This window comes from Pseudonaja textilis, chromosome 1, assembly GCF_049901715.1.
Source record: "Pseudonaja textilis isolate UNSWEBS1 chromosome 1, rPseTex1.2, whole genome shotgun sequence".
In the NCBI taxonomy this organism is placed as follows: domain Eukaryota; kingdom Metazoa; phylum Chordata; class Lepidosauria; order Squamata; family Elapidae; genus Pseudonaja; species Pseudonaja textilis.
This window is the reverse complement of record NC_141990.1, coordinates 125,461,823-125,482,117: the sequence shown is the minus strand read 5'-3', so window position 1 is coordinate 125,482,117 and position 20,295 is coordinate 125,461,823. Positions and strand designations below refer to the sequence as shown.

The 20,295-nt window shown below is 36.7% G+C and overlaps 1 protein-coding gene across 1 annotated transcript in view; it reads right to left on the bottom strand.

The window, feature by feature from the left end:
• The window catches only part of CSMD1 (CUB and Sushi multiple domains 1), a 1,143,868-nt gene that overhangs the window by 477,934 nt on the left and 645,639 nt on the right, over window positions 1-20,295 (bottom strand). The window contains exon 5 of the mRNA XM_087916392.1: window positions 10,377-10,584. Coding sequence (XP_087772518.1) covers window positions 10,377-10,584 — 208 coding nt within the window. The remainder of the gene's footprint in view (window positions 1-10,376; window positions 10,585-20,295) is intronic.

Here is a 20,295-nt window from a genome sequence, read left to right as displayed (position 1 = left end):
AGTCCCAATGGTATACCTTTAAAATTTAATTCCTCATCTTGCAAAGAAAGTTTACAATGTAGTTAGATGTTTACAATGAATTACAACCAAATTATAGGCAGCATTCTTCTCTTCTTTCTGCTACTTTTGGTTTCAGTGCCAAAATGTCCATATTTAACAAGGAAATGAAACCATGAAACTTTAGTTTTTGTTATCAAACTAACCCATTTTGTGGGAAAGGAAGCATAGCTGGTGACATTTCTGAAGGACACCGACTTTTTAATTGAGAACAGCTATTTATGCAATGTTGTGCTCTTATGTCAGGGAAATTCAGTCTTTTTCAGGCTGAAGGCAATACTTGATCTTTGAATTGCATGTCATAGGTTGTATTTCCAAAAGGTCATGCAACCAGAACAAAAACTAAATTTGATTTCATTAAATTTCAATTTAATTAAATTGTATTCTTATTATATGTAGCTAATATTATTCCCTATGCATTTAATATTTTCCCCTTCACCCAAGGCTTGGCAAAGATACAAGAGGCCATAGGTTTGTCTCAGCTTCATTATGGAGGCATTGCTGATTTGATTTAGTTTTAATGGGAAAATGGCTTGAGAGACTTATTTAGAACTTCCTATATTATCTTTCTCTAATCCCAGGATCTCTCTAACATTTTTATCACAAACATTTCAACAATAGATACCCCCTCAACTTTCATTCAAGTGTCTCATCAAACTCCAAAAGCTGAAGTTTACCTTGTATTTTCGTGTTTGTAAATCTCTTGCTTCTACTCCCAAAATATTTCTCTGAAATAAATAGGCTGGAAGCATGTGGAGCTTCTCAAACATGAACAAAAAAAGCACCATACCTTCCAGTCAATGAAAAAAGGCCAGGTCTGAAAATAGGGATGGAGTAAGATAGATAACAGTGAACAAATGATCTTTTGCTTGCCTTAAATGACTTATCTTGATTTATCTTAGGCAGGGAATGCTTTAGAGATAAGAGGCTGTTTTGTGTAAGATAGATGGAAAGAGAAAAGATAAAGAGGATTTCCCTTCTACAAACTCCCACATTTTTCTACAAAACCCAGAAAGAAAAGGGAGGGGGATTTACCAACATTTCTGGGAGGAAGTAAAATGAATCTCTTACTATCTGGTCTCTTCCATGCCATCCATTGTTTTCAAATATGTCAGAAATAGTTGAAAGATGACCCACAATCATCTTCTCTACTGCCAACCCTGAATTCTTGAGAACACAATCATCTAATTGTAGAAAATTGCACACTTCCCCCAAATGGCATCTTCTAATAAGGCTTTGCAAAGCATTTAAAAAAGGACACTCTACTCTGTAGCTCTTCTTAAAGCACTGAGATTGTCCCATCTCCTAGAACAGTGTTTCTCATCCTTAGCTGCTAAAAAAGGAATGGATCGCCTCTTCCAGATTCCCTAGACATCCTACTGGCTGGGGAATTCTGTGAGTGGAAGTCCACATATTTCAGAACAGAACAGAATTACAGAGTTGGAAGGGACCTTGGAGGTCTTCTAGTCCAACCCCCTGCTCAAGCAGGAAACCCTACTCTACACCAGGAATGTTAAACTTGTGGCCTGCAGGCTGGATGTGTCAGGCAATGCCCACACCCACACATGGTTTAACAAAGGGGAGGAAGTCCCAATATGTCACGTGACACCACTGTGACAATGTGAGTTTGACACCCCTGCCCTACACCATTTCAGAAAAAAATGTTGTCCAATCTTTTCTTAAAAACCTCTAGTGTTGGAGCACCCACAACTCCTATTCGGCTTCCTTGCTACAGTACAGGACAATCCACTGTCTATGTTTGAGCACTTATTCACACACCACTACCTGTAACACTGTACCTTTTGTAGCAGAGACAACCCAAGGATGGCATAAGTTGTCATGTCCTAGAAGTAATGTTTTCCTCCCAATTATCCTGCCTTACAACGTTTTGACCATCAGTGTAAGGGCTGACATGATACGTTCTATGCTTCTGGATCCAAATGATATTCTTATTTCCTGTAAGACTATTCCCTTCAGTCTAACCACTGACCTTTTTGCCAACCTCCAAGTCCTTTTTTGAATGCAAGGGAAACCACAACTCTGGATATTACTGCCAATTTTTCTTTTCTATATAGATGAATCAACCTATTTAATTTGAACTGGTCAGTGGTACAATAGGAAAAAAAAAACAATGTATGGAATAACTAGAGCATCAGAGAAGAATTTTCATTGGATAGGGATGGAGTTTCAGCTGACACAATCAACAAACATGACCTTTAGAACCTTCCACATTAAACCTCATATTTAACAGCAGTGTATTTCAGACCATTCTTGGTGTAAGGCATGGATGTGCCATGGGATTTACAGTGCTATCCCATCTGGAATGGGAGGAAGTACAGTAGAGCAGTTGTATGGATGGGATTTACAGAATGTAAATATATAAGGATATATTTAGAATTAAACACAGACACAGAAACATTCAATAGTTAATGTTTTCTTTTCAGTGATCTGAGAATGGTGTCTAGATCCTATTCATTCTCATACTATAGCTATTTGCGCCAATGAAATACTTATATATAGCTCCCACCAATCCAAAGTACTTTTTACCAAATCTTTGTTTTGAGAACAAAGAATTATTTCATTTATGGTTGTGTATGTCATACCACTGTCAGTGAAAAGTGTCAGATTCACCAGTGCTCAAAATAAATCAATCTGTGACTTGAGATTATGGGTCTCAGCAATTTCATAATAGTGGGTCAGCCATGAAAAGTCTATGAACCAAGGCTGCTGGGGAAAAAATGAATCATTTGTTGTTTTCTACCTATGTATATGATAACTCTTCCAGTGTAAGTGTATATCTTCACTTGATGAAGATGTACAGTATGAGGAAAGGATTCCCACTGGATATCACTGTAGGTAAGACAAGGGTTAAATTTTGTGAATCAACATATAAACCAAAAGTGAAAGCATCAGAAGTGAGGTATAGGCATGAATTGATTCCAAAATCTGTTGTAACACCAACTTTCTATAAACCTGCAAAGAGGACTGTAGGAAGTTGTAAAATCCTGAAGGCAAAGTTTTGTCCTTAGAATCTAGTCAGTGAACTCAACTGCATACATACTCAGATAGTTCTTTACAAAGGGAGGGGGGTCATTTGAGCTGATTAAACCATTAAGAAATAAGCTGTTATGGATATACCCTGATTTTTGTGAATGGTGAGATCTTTCAAGTAAGTTTAAGATATTTTGTTGATATCCATGCTTATTTATTAATATGAAAGTTGTCATACACTAAATAACTAAATAAAATGGGGTGAAGGTTCATCCTAAAGGGAGAATAAATGGAAGCTGCTGGTAAAATCTAATATCAGAAGTTTGAAACATGCCAAGAAATTGGATTGTAATATAAAATTTTATATATGTGTGTGTGTGTCCGTCTGTATGAACAAAATACAGAAGCCTGATGATGGCAGATGAGATTCTGCTGAAATGTTGCTACAACTTTAAAAGCACAACCACAATGACGTGGGAAAATACCTGAACAAAGCTGAATACCATGCATGTAAGTACCCGCGAAAACTTAAGAAAATATATATACTTTTGTTAATATATGCCACAATATATCCCAAGATATTGTGGCATATATTAAACTAGATACACCCTTTGTATTAATTATATTAGGTATGTTCTATTGCAACTTGAAAAAAATATAAGAACCGATATAAGAAATCTGCAATTCTAAACTGAGAAGGGCATGTTGCAATTAGCAAAAAAATAATTCATGTATCCCCTTTCCCCTTTCCTTTTTTGCAATAACAATTGTATGTCTGGCGACAAGTCTCTGACTATCCTGCTCATATTACTTAAAAAAATAAAACGCTAGAGCTACCATTCAGTATTCCACCCCCAGGCATTCTTAGGAGTTGTTGGATGATGCTAAAAATACCGATTAAAGATTTCTTTAAAAGTACGGATTAAAAAATGATGAACACTCATGAAATGTTCATTCAGTTTCTCTCTTCTTCATTCTAAGCCATAGGCTTTGAAGAGTTTGCTAAACAAGTCCAGTTTGATACCTCTGCAAATGTGGGTGGCAAGCCTAGTTTTCTAGAAACAAGTTGCCTTCCCCCATGAAGTATCAAAAATCAAGGAATATCAAGAACTCAGAGCTGAGCAGACTCTCAAAGAAATTCAGATAGAATTGACACTGTCCACTTATACTTGATTCTGGTTTGGAGATCGTTTTTAAGCTGTTGCATTCAATACAATCTAGAAATCCAAAGCTCCTTCTATTCACAAATGCTATTGTTGGTCAAAGAAGAAAGACTGGTATAGCCATTTTTTTTTCCTCCCTACTTGCATCATCACAATTTCTAAATTATCCTGAAGTCTTACAACCTCCCAATGATATTTTCAATGATATGGGTTGCAGGATGACTTTTCAAATATTTCCTCTGTTTTTCATTTGCAGAAGTATGTAGCTAACCATCTGGCTCCAAACCAATTATACACATTACCCATTAATTACTATATATTGAATTGTATGGGTTTTTTTTTAAGAATATTAGACCATTTTCCATCTGGATTCATATCAAGGTATGCATTCAGTTACATCATAAAGAGGAGTAAATTGTTTAGGGACAGCTAAGAAAACTTTGTTACATGTACAAATCAATTTCAAATTGTTCCATATCTCTTTTACGAAGAAATAGATGTGAATGTTTAAACTCAGTGGTTTTGGCATAATGGAAAGATGAAGGAAAAAAAAATACATGAGCATTTGTGAAATGTTTATTTTTCAGACATGGAGTCAAGACCATTAATTGCCCCGTCTTTGAAAATCAGATATACATTGATAATTGTCATCCATCTTCTGAAAAGTATGTTTAAAATCTTAAGAAATCATTTCTGCCAGAAAGTCTAAGTAATTAGAGAAGGAGTTTGCTTATATAGAGATCTCTTGCGGGTTCAGGATGGGTTTGGCCTTGCTTTTCTTTTCTTTTTCTAAATTCAGGAGGAATTTCAAACCTCCATTCCACCATGTACACTGAAGAATTATGTCAAGTTTAAATGTACTCCCTCCCATTTACAGATATTCAGTATAGTTTGCCCCTGAATGAAAAGGAAAGCCAATTATGAATTGCCAAAGGAAATTGACTGTCAGCTTTCTATAAATATATATCATGTTTTAGAAACCAACTAGCTTTTATATAATTTATTGTTCACTAGCAAATTACATCATAGGTCATATACAAGTTATAAAAGCATATGCTCAGTCTGGTATTCCTGACAGATTCAGCTGTGGGATGATGGATATGAATTATGCTTTTGTATTTTGCTAACACAGGAGGCAGTAAATTAGCAGGTGCCTAAGAAGTGCTAATGCTCTATAAATTAAGCATCAATTTACTTTTCCTTCTTTTCCGTTCTTCCTGCGCACTGAATACATTTTGATCTTAGTGATGACTAGTTTCTAAGTAAGAACTACATATTAGAGTATGAGAGACAATTAATTATGCTACTCTATTGATACCATTAATAGCTTTACTAGCATTTGCTTTCAGAGCTGTTTTAGTGGTAGAACCCTCATAAATTCAGCACACTTTGGTGGGTTAGCAACATTAGCATCAGCACATGTTCAGCAGAGAAAATAATCACTGCTCTCAATCGTTTCAGCCATCCTTTCCATTTCCAATGATTAAGAAAATCAACTACACACAGAAGCTTTCACAGGTTGTACTGTGTCAATTGATGAATAGATTTATTTCGATCATTGATGATCCACGGCTGGTTTAGGCAGGTCCCTGACATTTCATCGACAATTCCAAAGAAATTTCATATTTTTATACTGATCTTTGTTCAACATGTAAATATTTAAGAAATAGAATAAGAGGTGTCTTCCTGTTATAACTTTCTGCAAGATTGTTTCTATGGAATAGATACCCTGGCACAACAAATTCCATTTTGGTGGCCTTGTTCCATGCAGAACACTACTACTGAGTCTGCCAGCAAGGCAAAGTAGCTGTGCATACAGATCCACATTCAGGCAGCCAGGGAAAAAAAAAATCTTTGAAAGAGGCCAATTTTTCCAGAGAATACTCTGGCTGTAACACTTTGAAGAAGGGCCTTCAATCACACCAATGCTCTTGGCAAAACTTCTCTTTTGACTGCTCTGCACAGTTCTAATAAACCATTAAACCTCAATACTACATTTTTTTTTAGTGTCACCATTTCTGGTCAAGCTCTTCACCTTGCATCCAGATTTGGATCCATAGGGATATTGCGGTTATCTGGACATATCACAAACCAGTTAGCAATTGTCACACTGAGACTCTATTTCCTATGAGCAAACATATGGTTAAGAGCCAGATTGGTCTAGTGGTTAAGGTACCAGGTTAGAAACCAGAAGACCGTGGATTCTAGTCCCACCTTGGAGAAGAAAGCCAGCTGGGTGATTTTGGGACACTCATTCCCACTCATCCCAGACCATTTCACACGGTTGGTGTCGAAAATAGGTGGAGGAAGGAGAATTAGGTATAATCGCTGCTTGTTTATAAAAATAAATAAAGGTAGGAAATAAACAAACAAACAAACAAACAAATGAAAATATATGTTGTCAAAGCTGACAAATTGGCACAGATATTCACTACTCACACCAGTATTATTTGTGTGTTATAAACAATAATTATGTCAGTCTTAACTTCATTATTCTCCCATATTCAAGTTATTCAAGTTTTTTTTTTTAGCATCAATTCAAAAACAGTATCAGGCTATTAAAAAGATGATGGCTTATGACAGAGATTAGGTAAAAATGTGGGTGTTGTTTTGGTTCACATTTTAAAGCAAATATACCTAATTCACACATTGAATTATTTACAAATCAGAATACAATTATCAGCATTTTCTTTTAAAAAAAAGCCATTTTGGAAGAAAAAAGAAAAGAAAAGAAAGTGGAAAAAAAACTTGCTTTCATTTGTCTCTTTCAGATATGCCATTAAAAAATCTAACCATCTGTAAATAGACCACGAAGAATAGTGATGAGCCAAAGAGTTCACTTGATTACAATTATCCTTTGGTAAAGAATACTTTCAGCTCAAAGAAATGCATAATTTACATGTAAGTTTCCCAATCACAACAGCTAAGAAAAGGAAGAACTGTAAGTATCAACCTATTACATACTTTAAAATGTGATGACCTGATCCACAATCTTGAGCTGTTATAAAGGCTGAAGGATCATTCAGTGCAGATTAGGAAAATGCAGATTTGAATTCTAAAATAAGGTATCATGTTTGAATGTAACTACTCCTACACTGGCTGACCTGATCTAATCAAAGAATGGAATTATTGAAGAGTTAAGTTGCTGACTAAGGTTATTTTTCAGGCTAATTTTCCCTTTTCCTATTATAGATAGATAGATAGATAGATAGATAGATAGATAGATAGATAGATAGATAGATGTGTGTGTGTGTGTGTGTGTGTGTGTGTCTGTTTTAAATCGCCCCAGATTGTTTCCCTCTGTTACTCACCATTTCTTCCAGAATAAAAATAATAATAAAAAGACTGAATAACAAAGTGAAGGTTAATTATTAGAATAATTAATTTATTGTAGAAAAGTAGGAATTTGCTTTCAAGCATAGTCACAGAAATCAACACAGATGATTGGGTTTTAATTATGTAGCAGCATCGCCTATTAAATTGAATAGGTACATGACACCCATGCATATCAAATCAGAACATAAATAGTCATGTTGAACAGCTATGCAACTTATTTAATAATTAACTTTAATTAAATTGCACTAACCATAGCTATTATTCTTGTGTTTTATATGTTTATATGTCAGGTCTGTACTCAATTAGAGGAACTAAAAACTGGCTTTCAAAACAAAACATAAAAATAACATAAAGATATAATTATGTATGTTTCAACATTCCAATAGCATCTATTGCTTTGAAAGTAGAACTCATTTAGTAAAAAAATGTTATTCTTAAAAGCAAAACAACAACAAAAAATGTAAAATCTTCTATTCAGGCAACAACTTAAGGTCATTAATCAACATCTGCTTCAGTTCTCTCACAATTTACATTATGTTCCTATAGGATTACCCAGAGGTTTGTGGTAAATAGGTTAAAATTAGCTTTGCTACTTTAAAAAAAAGTTAATTGGCATCAGATTTGCTCCTTTCTTATACTAATATCCCATTTAACCCCTTCTAAATAAATAAAATATTTGAAAAAAAATGAACATTTTATCAGAATGTGGTAAAAATTGTTAGAACATTAGAACAATTTAAGTGCAAGAAACATGCTGAACTTCATAGAAATCAAGGGTATTTGAACAATGCAGATTACAGTGTTGTTTGATTTGTGAAAGGATGCAATAAAATGAACAAGAACAGAGACATTTAATAGTGAGATGTACATAAATAAATTTTTTTAAAAAATAAACAGTTGCTGTAAAACTGGATATTACAGTGGAAATAATGTGTGAAAAATTCTGAACTGCCCAGTTTATGAGGTTTTGTAGAAAGAGGAGAGAGTGGCCAAAAGTAATGATGCCCTTTGTGAAAAAGTTGGAAGTGACTTTGAGTGATAAAAGCATATAGACTAACTCCATTGTCTTTTCCAAAAAGAAAATACAGTTCTTAAACCAATCAAATAAAGACTATAGCTTCAATATTGCTCAATTTCTCAACCAATTTCAAAGAATCATTCTGATTTGAGGGCAGAGCAGTCAGTCATCGAATCTAATCCTTCCATTTTCTCTTCTTTTTATCAAGGCATTTTAATAAATTAGTAACCATCAAGTTCTATCTGTGAGTATATATTTTCATCCTTTTTGTCAGTCAGTGCCTTCCTTTCCATTCCAGCACAATAAGCTCTTCAAATTGGAGAATGGCTTTTGTGGAGAACTTGTAAACACATACTTACATAAGCATACTGCCATAGCAATCCAGAAAGGAATATTAAGGTAATTCATTGTGTTTTCTTGAATTACTCAGAATGGAATGTTTGTGGGTTCACCTTTGTCACTTGTTCCAAGACTCCAAAAACCAAGAAGGACACACACTGTGATTCTTCCAAGCAAGTCTTTATTGTTCCTCACCCATAGACAAAATATTGCTAAACTAAAGTATGCTATACGAACTGAGTTGTCTCTTGTTCCTCTGAAATGCACTCCCCCTCCCTCCTGGGAACCTGGCTATCACAATATGCATTTTTTTCCCCCCAGTGAAAAATCACTGGGTGAGCTCTGGATATCAACAAAGCAAAAATGTAGTTTTTGTGCAGGGAGAATGTGGGTGGAATGGAAAATTTACACAAAGATAATGCCCACACAGAGCACTAAAGAAAAGCCACTGCTACTTCTTTTGTAAGGATTAATAAATGTAACATTTTGCTAAAATGCTCTACACCTCATTGCATTAACCATAGAAAAATACTTCTATTTCTGGAGTGACCATTACTGCAATATCATGATATTTGAGAACAACTAGATGAAGTAACTGGAATAAAAGTACTTGCTGTCACTTTTACTATTTTCAGGTAAGATGTTGAGGTTTTCGTATTAAACAAATTCACATACAGCCAATCTAATTTTATTCCTGTTATAATATTATGCAATATATTTAGGGTATATCTGCTATAGTATGGTAACCATTCATAATTAAACTTAATTACACATAAAAAGTCAGTTAAACTTATTATTGATATTAAATGCTACTGGTAGGCATAAATAATCTAATTATTAGAACATGAACTGTAAAAAAATGCATAATTAAAAACATAATTCTTTGTAGAAATTCCACCAGTTGTAAAAAAAATGCTTAACCCTTCAATATATTCCTCAGTAACAGCTGCTCATTCTTCACCATGTTGAACTTCATGTTGGCAGCAGTACAATCACAATGAATCCCTGCATTACAGTGGAATCTGTTCTCTGTCTTTCGTGTTCTCTTTTATCAAAATAAGCAACTCATTCCATTATAATGATACTTTTGAGGTGCAATCCATTAAAAAGTTAAGATGACTCACAAATGGAATATTTTTTATCCATCCATTAGAGGGCACTATCCTACCATTTCATCATATTTAGCATTTTTTAACAAGGTTCCCCTTTCCCCCCTACTTTAATTTTCATATTTTTCCCCAAATAAGACACAGTGGAGCATATATGTAAGCAGAAATTTAGCATACTTTTGATTAAAGGAATAGAATAATTGATTATGGTTTTTTAGAATAAACTGCAACTGTGATGCATCTATCTATCTATCTATCTATCTATCTATCTATCTAGCTATCTAGCTATCTAGCTATCTAGCTAGCTAGCTATATTATACATTCTATAAAGCAGTGAGACTGTTTGCTCTTGCGTTAACTTACCATATGGATGGGGCTTCTGTGCCACTGATCTCTAAAAAATCATAGCCTTCTTCCAGTTGGAAATCTGTGAAAACCAGAGCGATGGTGTCTCCTGGCTCTGCAAGAATGGTCCACGTGCAGTCTGCATTATTGTTGTATTCTGAAGGAAAGTGAGGACTTGAAATAATTCCACTGGTCCCACGGAGGGTACCTCCACAAGCACCTTCAGCTGGTTTTATTTTATTTTTTTAGGAAAAGGAGGGAGGAGAGAAAGAACATAATAGTTTAGTTATTTATTTTGTTATGATCAGAGATATCTGTAGGCTTCATTAAAGGAATAATGACAATACAGCAACAAGTACCAGTAGGTAGATAGAGGTAGATAGGTAGACAGACAGTGATAGATGATAGAGAAAGATAATAAGAGAAAGATAAAATAGATAGATAGATAGATAGATAGATAGATAGATAGATAGATAGATAGATAGATATAGTAGAGTGAGAGAGAGAATAGATGATAGAGAAAGAGAATAGATGATTAAAGATAGATAGATAGATAGATAGATAGATAGATAGATAGATAGATAGATAGATAGATAGATAGATAGATGGATGAAGATGGTGGAGAAGATAGATACATTTAGGAAACCAATAATCTTTTTTTCCTCTTTGTTTTTTTATCTCTCCTTATTAAAAGCAAAAGGCAGATGTGTCATTGTACTGCAAACTCTACTTCTTTCATATGGGTATGATTACTCTCTCTTTTGACTTTCTCCACACACAGTCCTTTCTATGACATCATCAAATACAAAGTAAGCAAATGTAAAGAAGCTCCACATAATCACTTATCTGTGAAAAATATCTGGCATTTTTGAACATCTTTCAGATGTTTGTGCACATATAAGATCATGAAAAATGCTCTAGGATTTTCCTGTGGGTCAAGTGAAAACTGAATTCCCCAGTGCAACCAAATAGTGAAAAACCCCTATGGGGAAATCAGTAATTGATATGACTGCAATTACTGCAAACATATATTTATTTCTTTTTAGGAACCTGGAGGAAGAGAAGCTGAAAGTTTCTTCACAGGAAAGAGGGACTGCTGCTGTGGTGAGAGGAGGAGGAAGGGGAAGGGAAAGGAGAGGAGAGGGGGAAGGAGGAGGAAGTTGGAGATTCAAAGGAGAGACTTCTGGGAAAGAAATAAAAAAAATGATGACTGGTCTCCTAAAAATGATCTCTGTTGTTTTGAACTTCAGATTGTTTTGAAGATAGGTTGGCTCCAAAATGGGCTTCAGAGATCATGAAAAAGAGTTCTAGATGGCCCAAAGACCATCAATAGGAGACAACACCAAGGGGCTTTTCTAACGGATGCATATGGCTTCTTCAGAAGCTAAAAGAGTGAAAGATCATGTCCTGCCAGCTTCTGCATAATTATCCTTCTTCCTTAACTCTAAGTAGGAGCCTGGAAAAGCAATCATCACATTTAATCAATGCAGTAGGCTGAATGCTTTACCCAGGAGACAGAGTGTTAACTTTAAAATGCTTGGACAGACACACATGAATCAAGCCTTTGGTTCACTGTTTTACTGCCATTTCATTATCGCTTATCAGAAAAGCCGGAGGGGGTAGGAGAGCGGAGAAAAGGAAGCCGGCTTGTTTAGCTACTATAATAAATACAGCCTGAATTGCTTTGCATTTCTGAAAACGAACCTAGTAACCTGCCTTATTTGCTAATAAAAAGAGGCAAGAAGTGTTTACAAGAAGATTGTGGGTGCTATTCGTGGTATCACTCTAAAACCCCAAAGTCCTTGTGAGACACCCACCGTTGCTTCTGGGTGCAATTCAAGGTATTCATGATCAACTTTGAAGCCCTTCATGGGATGGGCCCAGGTTGCTTGAGAGACTCTCTCATCCCACTGAGATTGGCCCATACCACTTGTGCCAGCAGAGGAGGCACCTGTGGGTTCCGTCAGCCTAATTATTCCAGCGGGTGAAGTCCAGGAGGAGGGTCTCTGATGTTCCTCCAGCCCTCTGAAACATCTCCCACCCCACACACACACATGTGAGGTTGGCCCCAACCCTCCTATCTTTTTGTAAGGGCCTAAAGACAAGGCTGTGCCAGTTGGCTTAGGGCCCCAGTGGGGGATCAGCACAATGGAAGTGGTTGATTGAGTAATAATAGATCCCACGTCTCCCTCACTCTGCCCTCTTCCTCCCCATATGTCCTTGGTCTTAATGTCTAATTTTAATTATGAATGTTTTAACTGTATATGCAACTGTACGCCACCCAGAGTTACCCGGCGGTAAGGTAGATGGCAAATAAATAAATAAAAAAGAAAGAAAGAAAGATACATGTTGTAAACTGCATTTGGAATATAATTATAATAGGCATTCCTTTGGCTATCCTTTCTCCCCCCAGAGATTAGAGACAGTTCTAAACTCAATAAGGTAAAGGTTCCTCTCGCACCGTATACGTGCTAGTCATTTCTGGCTCTAGGGGGCGGTGCTCAACTCAGTTTCAAAGCCGAAGAGCCAGCGCTGTCTGAAGATGTTTCTGTGCCATGTGGCCTGCATGCTGAAAGCGCACAGAACGCTGTTACCTTCCCACCGAAGGGCTATTTTTCTACTTGCATTTGTATATGTTTTCAAACTGCTAGGTTGGTAGAAGCTCGGACAAGTAATGGGAGCTCACTCCATTATGGGATGCTAGGGATTCGAACAGCCGAACTGTCGACCTTTCTGATCGACAAGCTCAGCATCTTATCCACTGAGCCACCTACTAAACTCAATAGAAAGACTCAAACTTCATATGTAGAAAAACCTGTATTTGATCTTACTGACTATTAAAAAAATAATCACATGAATGAACAAATATTTTTGAAGGTATATAGGAGCAAAACCAAATTAGAAGATGGAGGAGAGAATTTATGGAACAAGGAATCATCCCAGAACAGAACATGGCTGAGGGAACTGACCTCTCCTATGTTACTTGGATGACATTGAATAGGCTGAGAGTGGGAGTCCCTAAGTGTAAGACCAATATGCTCAAGTGGGGGTTGCTGGTGGATAACAACACACTGTGTGATTGTGGAGAGATGCAGAATCTGGCCCATTGGTTGGTGTGTCAATTACTGCCAGTAGAATGCACCAAAAGTGACCTCTTTTTGGCCAACGAACAAACCAAAATGGTGACCTCATTTTAGCAGTTTAAGGTTTCACCTGGACATGAAATTAAAAAAAAAAAGGCAATTTTACAAATCATGAGTAATTCTAAGTGAAGATCGTAGTCCAAAAAGAACTACTAGAGATTTCATTTAGATTCATAGAAGTGTCAAAGGCTGAGGATTGTGTAGCTGGAAAGATAAGGGGAAGAAAAATGACACAAAAGCTAGTAGAACCAAGGGAAGGTGAATGACACAGATTCTGTGAATGTACCTTTAGTGCTGTTCTGGGGCAAATAGAGAAAGTCAGAATCTATAATAGGAATTTCCTAGCTTCCTTTCAATTGTGTTAATTAAGGCAGAATTGCTTTGAAATGCTTTGCCCAGATGTTTCTCCACCTGGGCTGAGTTGCCATTTAAGAGATAATTTGTCCCCTGGTACAGCCTCTGCTCACCTAGATTCACCACAATCTCTCATCATGGGTTAGGAATAGGTAAATTTGGGAGAGAGGAGTTAATCAGAATAATTTGTAGTAATTCCAAGTTGAAATATTTGGAGTGGTTTCTACATGCTGTAAAATGAATACAGTAGATTTGATGTTGACAGATTGGGGTGCCTGCTGTCACAAAATGGCTGTAAAATGGTAGAATGTGTGTTTTAATAAAATGAGTGCCTTCGAGTTTTATCCAGACATAAAATATCCATTTACTAGCTTCCTATCATTTGGGTTACTTTTGTCATTTCCCCCCCATGGACAATAGGACAGTTTTATAAACATAGCACTGGACTGTATCTTCCCAGCAATTTTATTTTCTAGGAATGTTTATGAACCTTATGGGAACTCAGAGGCACTATTGGAAATAAATATGGTGCCTGGGAATAGTGCTTTGCACGTGTTAGCTTGTACTTTTAAAAATAATGATAACAATAATCCTTTTGAAAAATTAGATAGCTGAGGTTGAGACTCTGATGTCTACCAAGTAATGTGGATTAATAGAAATAAATACAGCTATAATTGCTTTAGCTAAAAATATAGCTATATAAGCAGAAAAAATAGATATGTTTGAGAAAGCAGATTTATATAAAGGCCATTACAAAGTTTGCACAGCTTAAGAGTGCAGATTAAAGTTTAGCATTTTAGCTAACAGGAATCATATGCAGTTGCAAAACAGCACATAAAAATGTGGAACAGCAGACTTAGCACTAGGCTTAATACAGGCAACTGAAAGCCTTAAGAGAATAATGATCATGTGGGGAGCAAATGATATGTATCTGAAACCTTTCCCCCCATTTCTGCTTTTGAGTGGTTTGATTTAAAAAAAAAAGCCACATGAGCTAAAATTAAAACAAAAAGACTAAATAATGTTTCTGCATTAATGGAACCAATGTATGTTAGAGATCTCATCAACTCTTCTTTCATTAGATCATCTCTTTTCATGTTATGTACAGATGAGTCTGCCTGTCTAGCCAGCTATCTAGTAATCATCTACTATATATATATCTATGCACTGTATGTGCATAGATATATATGTATGTATGTATATGTATATGTATATGTATATGTATATGTATATGTATATGTATATGTATATGTATATGTATATGTATGTATGTATATATGCATGCTCTGTACATAATCTGCATATAAATGTACAGACATATATCAGTCTACCAAACTTGACAGAGTCCCTGGCTCAAAGATCCTTTCAGTTAATGAAGATGTGTCAAGTATAAAACAATTAAGGGATTAGATTTGAGTGCCAAAAACAAGTACTGTAGGTGCTTGTGATCAAAGTTGTGACAGAGAAATCAATTTCTGCAAGCACGATTTGAAAGCAGAGAGAGAACGTTGCCTTGTATAAACAGAAAGCACACCTTGCACACAGAAAGCCCCGAAAAGGTTTGGGAAAGATGGTTACAGAAGAAAGAGTAACAGATACATCAAATGACTTAAAGGCTCGAAACAGTTGCAATTCAGCTGCACTAAAGCACCAAGTGGCTGTCTTTCTCCAGGTTCAGTTTAGCTTTGTCTTGGCTTCCTGCTCCAGAAATACTAGATCAAAAGCAACTAGAACAGGGCTGTCAAATTCCCAGCCGGGATGCATCACATGCTGGCCACGCCCATGCCCAGTTTAGCGAAGGGGGGAAAAGTCTCGATATGTCACCCGATGCCACTATGACAATGTGAATTTGACACCCCTGAACTAGAAATTCCTTTTCTTTAGAAAACTATTTGGGAATCCTAATGCTGATTTCTATTGGCTGAAAATTGGCATGTGGCATCAACAATACAGATGGTCCTCATCTGCAAACACAACTGGGACTGGCAACTTGGTCACTAAATGACGGTTGCTAAGTGTAAAATCATATGACTACAACTAGACTTAGGATTTTACTTCAGTTTTTATTTTCCTCCACTCGCCAGCCCTTTGGAATGCTCTGGGATAATTAGGAAGAAGGAAATTAATGTTTGTATTTATATTCATTGAAGAGAAGTAGATTACAAGAGACTAACTGGGCACAAAGTAGGGAATGCACATTGAAAGGAATAATCTAATACCAGTTGTTTGCCTAATATGCTTGCCCAAGCATACTAGGCAAGTAGCTAATCCTAGCACATTTTCTTTCAATCTACATTTCTTATTTTGTGTCTGTTTACTCTTTCATATCCCTTTCTCTCCAATCTTTCTGCTCTGCTAGAGGAAGGGGAAAAAACAGGTCAGGCACACAAAAGATTGTGTAAACAAGCAATCTCTTCCTCAGTTGCTTTTCTTTTCAGCACAAGGTTTTCCCAAAAGGGGCTAAGTACAAGTTAACAAACCTAACTGTAACCTCAGTCAGGCGGCAGCTGCTGCCCATAACTGACAAGACTTTAATCACTTTCACACCTGCAGCTTTTGTTTAGCTCCTATGTGGCTCAGGGCTTGGAACTGTGAATGTGCTAGGCAAACAGCTGGAGCTGGCACATTACTTGCCATGTGTAATCCTCATAGGTTCAAACGACCCATCCCATGTAGTATAATTATTAAACTATTGAACTAGGCTCAAGTTTATGTCTGTCCTTACTCATAGAATCTCACTAAGGAATTTTGAACCATTCTCTCTCTCCCTTCCTTCCTCTGTCTCCCCAATCTACCTATCTCAGAGGGTTCTTGTTATAGCAAAATATTGAAGGCAAGAGTACTAGATGCCTTAATCCTGAATATAACAAATAAATTATGGATCCTGAACAATGATGAAAATGGTGAAGATGCAGACAACTAAATGCAGATAAATGTGAACAGCTCAGCTGGAACTGCTGCAGTTGGTGATGGTGAGGAAGGAAGTATGTTTTTATGTTTGCAGAAGGAAGCTTTTTCTTGGGCTATATTCTGCAGCTTTCCTTCCCATTATCTTCCCAGCAGGAGGAATATATGGTCAGTTCCCTGTCTTGCTGAAGGATTTTCCCTCACTGAGTTGCCACCAGTTCTTCAGTGTCCATCAACTGCTTTTTGCACTTCATCAGTTGACAGGTACTGGTAGTCAGGAACAGCACATAAATACTCACTGATAGTGGCATGGAAAGGGGTGTGTGATGAAGTGGTCAGAATCACTTTGCCACGTTACCACCACTGATCGACGGATGGAAACAGCTGAGTGATAGGAGTTGGGAGGGCTACATGTTATAGTAGGTGGTTCCTCTTCACCACATCACCCACCTGCTACTCACCATTTGTTAGACCATAAATAATAGTGGATGGTGGTAACATGTGGAGGTATGCACAGTTATCCCCATGAGCTGCTATTTGAGTCCCTTTGGAACAAGAGTGATATTTTTCTAAAATAACAATACAACCATGTTCAGAATGAGTTTGAATTAATAACTGAGCAGGGGAGGTTGTTTGGTTCTTTGTTTGTCATGTCATATTGCAGTCCCTCCCTGTAAATGCTTGACACATCTTAGTTAACCTCATTTTAAACACACACACAACTTGCACGCATCCAGTCTACCTGTCAGCCCAGCTGAGTTCCTCATATTAATCTCCTCCAACCCAAACCCTATCCACATTAAGGAGAGCAAATGATAGATGATTTCTTGCCAGATGGTTGCATTTAAAAGGACAGAAGGGAATTCACAGGTTTCTTTTTTAAACATGTCCTGCACATAAATGCTGTATAAAGACAGCAAGGACCATTTTGTGGTCCTGTGCCTGTGGCAGATAGAGACCGAAGTGGAGGCAGCACTTTTTACTTCAAAATTGTTTTGTGATGACTTAAGGGTTGGTGGAAAAGATTTTAAGTCAAAGGGGTTTGCTATCCATACTGTTTTTAGTTAGCAAAACATCTGATAATTGTGATATGTAACCTTTGATTGAAGTGATTTATAAAAATGCTGAAGATCACTGGGTCTAGAATAGAGTCCTACTGTTAATGTACTACTTAATGCTTCTTTGCAGCTTGCTTTGAAGACGCATGGTGGGTACATTTTTCAACCGCTTCTATATGTAAGCAATGGTAGCATTCTCTAACTCATGTTTTGCCATTTTCTTTACCAGAATCTTATGAGAGTGTACAGAATGGTTTGGTGAAATCACGGTATATGTCCTCTATAGTTCTGTGGCCAACTAAATTAAGAGAGAGGGAGAGAGATTGAAAGAGATTAAGTAGTTGGACATTATTTATTCTTGATGAATCCATACTTGTTCCTGCACAGCAATATATTATTGCCTAAAGGCTCACAAACCACCTGCCTAGAAATCAGATTTTTGCCTAATATCAATATCAAGCTGACTTGCCTGAGCTTGCCTGGCCCTGCTTTTCTCCCTTTTTAATAGTAGCAGCAGCACATTTCCTTCATAAATCCTCAGAGTGCACCTGTCCACCTTGATTGCTTAACAGTCACAGAAATGGACTCAGAAAGCACATCTAGAAGTTCCTTTGGGAACTCTCAGTTGTCAGTGGCCTTGTCCTGTGATGTAAACTCCTTCCTGGCAACCAGGTCCTCCCTAACCATCTGTTCACTTATCTTGAGCTGCCATTGTCTCATTTTTTTTTTCAGTTGTTCTCCTCAATTCCATTTCAGCATAGTTCTTTTCTGGGGAGAAGATCAAGGAAAAGGTCTTCTGGAATCTCTTCTTCCTTTCTAATGTCCTATGTCTTCTCGGCACAGTAGGCCAAATCCTTCTCTTTTCTTGCTTTTCCCAATGATATGGCCCTCATATCATTATGAGGCCTTGTTTTTTTATCTTCCTTTCAGGATAAGTAAAGAAAGGGGGTAAAAACCAAGGTTTCTCAATCTTGACAACTTTAAGAGCTGTGGGCTTCAACTCCCAGAATTTTCCAGCCAAACATACTGTACATGGTATTCAGCTTTGTTCGGGTATTTTCCCACATCATTGTAGTTGTGCTTTTAAAGTTGTAGCAACGTTTCGGCAGAATCTCATCTGCCATCATCAGGCTTCTGTATTGTGATGATGGCAGATGAGATTCTGCCAGCTGCTCAACTTTAAAAGCACAACTACAATGATGTGGAAAGTACCAAACAAAGCTGAATTTATATTTATTTATTTATTTATTTATTTATTTATTTATTTATTTATTTATTGATAGATATATATATATATGAATGAGACAGCATGTCTGCTGGCTGAGGAATTCTGGGAGTTGAAGTCCACACCTCTTAAAGTTGGCAAGGCTGAGAAACACTGATATAAAACCAGCCACAACTAAGGACACTCACAATATACCATCCGCAACTCACAATGTACCATCTGTATTGTGTGGTGCTGCCTTTTACTGTTCCGTTGACAAGGATAATTCAGGTGGAAAATATGCTTTTTAAATTTCAGATACTACCATTGATTTTACCTCCTGCTTCAGCAAAGAAAATACGTTCATAAATAACATGCAGTATTTCACCACACAAAACTAATGCAGAGCTAATTGATTTCCAGTGGGATTAACATGAATATTAGATTTGGACTAAATCGTAGCTGACCTTGGAAATGGGAGGAAAAAGATTTTCTAACACGTTTACCTATTTACTGCTTTAGTGCTGCCAATCTTAAAAAGCACAGGAAATGCAAGCAGTAAAGCAAACCATATATACCATGCATCAGTTTTGATGACTAATGGGCTTCAAGTGCTTCAGATTAATTTCGCCCCTTCAATTTTCTGAGATTTTTTTTTTTTCCCCAGGATGCTCTCAATAATTTTGTCCCATTTTGTTACTGCATTGATTTGCTATTCACATGCTCTCAAAATGCCTCTCCATACTGATTTCATTCATCTTTAAATGTGCTATTTTTCTCGAATTATTTAGTGATGGGTGAACATTACTGCTATTTCAACATTTTTACTTGATGAGTTTTAATCCACTTCAAGTATGATTTGATCCCTAAATGTTTTTTTTTTTTTTTTAAGTAAATTGGAGAGGAATGTCCTATTCAACCACCCCTTTCTTTAATTTCTAAATGGTTTAGGTTGTGCATGGGTGACTTAAGCTCTGGCTACTGTTAAATTTATTTTCTGACTGTCTCTGGAAAAAAGACGTTAGTCTTTGGTGGCAAGAGAGGGGGAGACTGAACAGGGTTTAAGATTCCAGAATCCACATATATGCAGGACTTTTTGCGTGGTAAACTACAGGTAGTCCTTGACTTACAACAGTTTGCTTAGTGACTGTTCAAAATTACAATTGAGGTGCTTGGAAACTGGCTCATATCTATGCCAGTTGCAGTGTCGTGGAGTCATGTGATCTCTTTTGAGAGCTTCTGACAAGCAAAGTCAATGGAGAAGCCAGAGT